The sequence below is a fragment of the Carlito syrichta genome, unplaced genomic scaffold (assembly GCF_000164805.1).
Source record: "Carlito syrichta isolate Samal-C Ts95f unplaced genomic scaffold, Tarsius_syrichta-2.0.1 Scaffold251499, whole genome shotgun sequence".
Taxonomy (NCBI): Eukaryota; Metazoa; Chordata; class Mammalia; order Primates; family Tarsiidae; genus Carlito; species Carlito syrichta.
This window is the reverse complement of record NW_007195595.1, coordinates 78318-84238: the sequence shown is the minus strand read 5'-3', so window position 1 is coordinate 84238 and position 5921 is coordinate 78318. Positions and strand designations below refer to the sequence as shown.

The 5921-nt window shown below is 42.6% G+C and overlaps 1 protein-coding gene across 1 annotated transcript in view; it reads left to right on the top strand.

Moving 5' to 3' along the window:
- CUNH6orf183 (chromosome unknown C6orf183 homolog) overlaps nucleotides 1–5921 on the top strand; it is a gene marked incomplete at its 3' end in the record, with an annotated part of 40526 nt that overhangs the window by 26479 nt on the left and 8126 nt on the right. Inside the window, 2 exon segments of the mRNA XM_021709525.1 lie at nucleotides 2092–2170; nucleotides 2206–2337. Coding sequence (XP_021565200.1) covers nucleotides 2092–2170; nucleotides 2206–2337 — 211 coding nt within the window.

The window sequence follows — 5921 nt, the reverse complement described above, 5'->3', positions numbered from 1 at the left end:
CGGGCTCAGGCAATCCACTCACCTCAGCCTCCCAAAGGCGTGGGATTACAGGCTGAGCCACCAAGCCCAGCTAACAACCAGTTTTCATCAACAAGAGTTGGTAAGTTGGTGTTGTCCTTAGACATTTTACATGGACTCTTCTAGATTAATTAAGAGTATGCTGTTAAAACTAAATACTACTCACCAAGCACTTGGGGAGATGAAAGAAGTAGGTGTGAAAGCCACAGAAAAGGGATTCCATCTTGTATTGAATATCTGTTTTACTTTGTAAACAATAAAGCATAGGAAGTTGGAATTTAAGCTCACACCACTGGGTGCAGAATCAACCATCTCTTGAAAAGTCCTGGGGGAAAAGGCAGCTGCCCTTGAAATGCCATCACAGTATTTAATCAGCAATACCACCCGAGCTCACATACACGAAAGTTGGATGTACTTAAAAGTTCTTCAAAAGGGAAGTTTTCTATTCTGCCACATGTCACTAGAGAGCCTTCTTCAGTCTTGTCTTTTAATCCCCTCACTCCCCCCTCCACGCCTTTATGGAGCAGAGTTCAATTTTCTGAGGCCACTCAGAGAGGACACACACTTTGTCATCTCCTAGACATGTAGCATGACCAGCCCCCTCATTCCCGTCTAGCCTTTGGGGGTTTCAGGAAGTGAGTGACAAGATCCAGGTTGATCTGAATGACTCCAGTTCACAATCTCTCTGTTGCCTTCCAAATGGGTGGGGAGATTGTCTAGCTCCTTTCAACGACTGACAAATATTTGTTGAGTACACAGATGTGAACAATCCAGACATAGTCCCATGCCCCTGTGTGCTGTACAGTAAAGGCAGACATTAGATAAGAAATTGCCAGAATGGGTGAGGGGATTATCATGAACAGCTGAAAGTCTATCCTCATTTCTTAAGAAGGAGCCCTGGGCTTCCAGGCACAAACCCCCACTTTTTCTCCATGGCCATCTCTCAGGCTGATTCTTCTCTATAATCAACTCGACGCCAGCTGTGTGTACACAGCTTGCTGTGGCGAGCATCTACAATTCAGGAAGTCGTTTTTGGCAGGACAGGCAAGGGCTATATGGATCCTGAAACCTGCCAGAATTGTCTCAAAAGCAAATGTTATTTGCTTGGTGAGATTCCTTTCCCGACTTTGGGCTGTGTTTTTTCAGATTCAGGACTAAGAAGAATCCCATTTGCATAGATTTAAAAGGAAGTGTTACATTCTTCAGTTCTGGTCGGCATAGCAGGACACTTGGCTTGTGCTGTGTCCTTTATTTCTAAAAGAATAACCCACAGGCAAGCATTTTATGGTTTCTGGCCTCATCCCATTTATACGATATAACATCCTTATAGCCAATATGAATGAGCTCAGCAGTTGTGAACAGAATGCAACGATTGTCTTGATCCATTAATATTTTAAGAAACAAGGGGTGAGGATTCAGGTGAAAAATAGACATGAATAACCATGGAAGTCATTGGGCTTTTGTTGAGTCACTTTTATTTGGGATTATTTTGCTTTCAGATATTTGACTAAATTACTGAAATGTTGACAGTTTTTCCATATACAGTCTTCATCTTATTCTTTAGAACATATGCCTACGTCTTTCCATTTTAAAAGGGCTCACGAGAAAGCAAAGAGCATGTCGTACAACCTGGCGGGTTAACTGGATGGACTCTGGGGTCCCTCTGAGCTCCCAGTTTTTAAAATAATGCTCTGAATCTACAGGATTTTATTTGTTTTATTGTTTTATTTGTTTATTTGTTTTATTGGTCTTTATTATTTACTATTAATTTTTTAGTTTGAGTCTCACTCTGTCACCCAGGCTGGAGTGCAGTGGCATGATCACAGCTCATGGCAGCCTCGACCTCCTGGGCTCTGGCGAGCCTTCCTCCTCAGCCTCCTGAATAGCTAGGACTACCGGCATGCACTACCGTAGCCCTCTGATTCTTTTATTTTTACTTTATTTTTATAGAGATGAGGTCTTGCGGTGTTGCCTAGGCTGGCTAGAGGTTTTTAAAAATACAAAATTCAAATATCTTCGGAAGCAGATGGAGTTTTTCATTTTGTAAAGTTATCGCCATCCCTCTTCTTCAAGCCCAGCTGTGAAAAATGTTTATCCGCTAGAGTTCCACCCCTCCCTAGGTTTGGCAATACTCATCTCCAGAGCCCTGGAGAAACCTCCTCCAGGAGGCCCACCATGCTCACCCACCACCTCCTCCCTCAGCCCACATCAGCCAGTAGCCTTACCTTGCTGGAATGACGTGGCCTGCAGCTGGCCATGGACCCATGGCTCACCCCAGTTGAGCCTGAGGCCTGGTACAGCCCACAGCTCCAGAAAGATGTAGTTTCTTCCTGAAGGGGTGGGACCTTGGCAAAGAGAATGCTTTCTTCCAGACGTTGCTACTTAACCCCGTTTGCCATTTGGCTCGATTCCCTGTTTGTCCAGAGAAGATCATAGTCCTAGGCCTTGCCAACATTTTTATGTGCTGCTTTGGGAAGTGGAGGGGTGGAGCCAAAATTTCTAATTTTTAAGGATGCTGCTACAATGAAAATTAAAAGGGGGATGTACATAAGTATGTGGAAAATGTTTTCTGGTTTATTATCTATAGTTTAACAATATACATTTTCATTTAAAATTATAAATTTTCTTCCCACTATAACTCTTCCCCAAAGTTTTCTCTTTTTTGTCTTGAGTCAAGATCTGGTAGAAGAGAGAGAATATTGAGTGAGTCAGGGATGTAGGCTCAAGTATAGCCCTGCCATTAACTTGCTGTGTGACTCTGGCAAGTCTCTTAGCATCTCTGAGCTTCATTTTCCTTTTCTCGTAAAATTATGCTTGTAAATTGGGGGAGAGGTGGAGGGTGGTGAGCCGGATGATCTCCAAAGCCCCTTCTAGCGTTGCTGCTCAAAGGTTCAAACTGTGACCTCTAATGTTCTCTATGATGTTTGTGATTGGACTTGAGTCCTTTGCTTTTTTGTTAAGGCTGGATTTCCAATTTGATCTCACTCTGTGGGTACTTGCTGTATGATGAAGGGACTTTCAAGAACTCCCACCCTGAGTCGGGCACAGTGGCTCACACCTGTAATCCCAACATTTTGGGAGATGGAAGTGAGAGGATTGCCTGAGTCCAGGGGTTTGAGGCCAGCCTGGGCAGCTTGGTGAGGCCTCTTCTCTACAATAAATCAAAAAATTAGCTGGGTATGGTGGCACATGCCTGTAGTTCCAGCTTCCTGGAAGGCTGAGGCGGAAGGATTGCCTGAGCCCAGCAGGTCGAGCATGCCACTGCACTCTAGCCTGGGTGACACAGAGTGAGACTCCAACTCAAAAAAAAAAAAAATCCCCATTGCCAGATCTGCCTTGGTCTCCTAGATAGATCTGCCTCAGCCTCCTAGATTCTCCTGCTCAAACTAAAATTCTATTTTAACTTGATCAAAATAATATAAAATTACAGAAAATTTTAGCAAAAGAGGAAAGAACACAATTTAACTTAAATATAACCACTCAAATGCATCACCATTGTTTTTCTGAATTCAAGTCTTCTGTGTAAGCATGTTTTATGTGTTTATTGTCATAGTCTTGGTACATATCTCCTGCTTTTCTCAGTTGACATTCTATTACATCTTTTTCCATATTGCTAACTAGTCTTCATCCACGTGACCTTATGTCCACCTTTATGACCACATAACTCCCTTATATGATGGATTATAGCTTCTCTAACCACTTTTCTATTGCTGGACATTCAAGTGATTTCTAATTTTTCATTATTATTAAAAGTGCTACAAGTTACATCTTCATTTTTACAGATTTTTTCCATATTTTGAATTGATTCCTTTTGAGAGACTCTTGGACCCAGAATTGCTAAAACAAGTCTTAGGATACATATTGGCAGACTGCTTTCAAAAGAATTGTGCCAATTTATGATGCCACCAATAACATATAAGAGTAGAAGTTGTGCTATACTGTACAGTATTAGCAACAACTGATCATTTATGTGCTAATATACACACATATATAGAAAGTGGCATTATTCCATTAATTTGCATTTTCTTGCTATTTACTGAGATTAAATATTCTTCCAAATGTTTCATCACTGGCTGTATTTTTGGTGAATTTTCTGTTCTTTCCCTTTGTTTATCTATTGAATTCCTAATATCATTTCTACCTACTTACATGAGTTTTTCTTAAATAAAAACTTTCATCTTTTTTTCTATCATTTTCTACAAATACTTCCCCATTTGTCTATCTTTTTTTTTTTCTTCTTGAGTTGGAGTCTCACTGTCGCTCAGCCTGGAGTGCAGTGGCACGCTCACAGCCACTCCAGCGTCAACCTGCTGGGCTCTGGTGATCCTTCCACCTCAGCCTTCCAAGCAGCCGGAACTATAGGCGCATGATACTGCATCCAGCTAATTTTTGATTTATTGTAGAGACGAGTTCTCGCCAAGTTGCCTGGGCTGGTCTCGAACCCCTGGACTCAGGCAATCCTCTCATCTCCACCTCTCAAAGTGCTAGGATTACAGGCATGAGCCACTGTGTCCAGCCTCAAATAATTTTTAAAAATATGGTGCCATAAGTGAATGTGAAAAGAATCCTCAATTAATGGTAGTGGAATAAATGGCTGATGATTTGAGGAAAAATTCAATTTTCACAATAAATCTAAAAATTAGCTGAGTGTGGTGGCAGGTGCCTGTAGTTCCGGAGGATTGCCTGAGCTCAGCAGGTCGAGACTACGGTGGCCATGAGTGTGCCACTGCACTCCAGCCTGGGTGACAGAGTGAGATGCCAACTCAAAAAATCCAAAAAATATTTGAAGTTCTCTCGCAAATTATAGTGAATCTCTGGGATGCCTGTTTAGTCCCACACTGATGCCACATGCTTGTAATTATTCTTTTTGAAATGTGTTCAAATTTGGACCTAGAAATGATAAATATCCAGATTAATCTTTTGTGTGAGATCAGCAAATGGAGGAAGTATTGCCCCCAGAAGGCATGCAGGTAGTTAAGAGGTCTCTTTGTTATCACTTTGCAAGACTTTGAGTCTAAAAATCACTTCCTTAAGTAGGCAAGTCCTTTGGTCAATAGGTGAACAGGTAAGGGAGCGTATGTACTCTTGGGGACCAAACCAGGGAAGGAAGATGGCAATCCTCAAAATGGGTGGCTGCTGGGCGTTATGTATTAGTAGACAACAAAGATGTCAGAGCAGAGATGTCCAGGAGGCAGGAGGGTGTTGAGGACAATGTGGGTACTCTGCCAATCACCCAGGGCTGGCCCCGATGGAAGGAGGACTAGAAAGGCAGTTCAGTGTGCTGTAGAAATACCAGACTTAGAATTAAGAACCTAAGTTTACTCTTGGTATTGCCGTGTGAACTTGGAAAGCCTCAGTGTTGCTTCAGGTCTCTTGCTGGGAAAGGAGAATAGTGATGTCTAATGCCTACTTCATGGGGATCTTGTGACAATAAGTTAATCTATGTAAAAATACATTGAAATTTTGAAACTGCAATGAGAAGGGTTTTTATAAAAACAATACTTTTAAAATCAGGGACCTCTGACCAGGCACGGTGGCTCACATCTAATCCGTGCACTTTGGGAGGTGGAGGCAAGAGGCTCGCCTAAGCCCAGGGGTTCAAAATCAGTCCAGAAAACATGGCATGACTTCGATCTATAATAAATTTAAAAATTAGCTGGATGTGATGGCACACACCTGTAGTTCCAGCTACTTGGGAAGCTGAGGTGGAAGGATTGCTTGAGCCCAGTGGGTCGAGGCTGTGGTGGCCATGAGCGTTCCACTGCACTCCAGCCTGGGTGACAGAGTGAGACTCCGACTCAAAAAAAAGGCTAGGATAATAGGCGTGGTGGCTCATGCCTATTATCCTAGCACTTTGGGAGGCCGAGGTGAGAGGATTGCCTGAGCCCACAGGTTCGAGACCA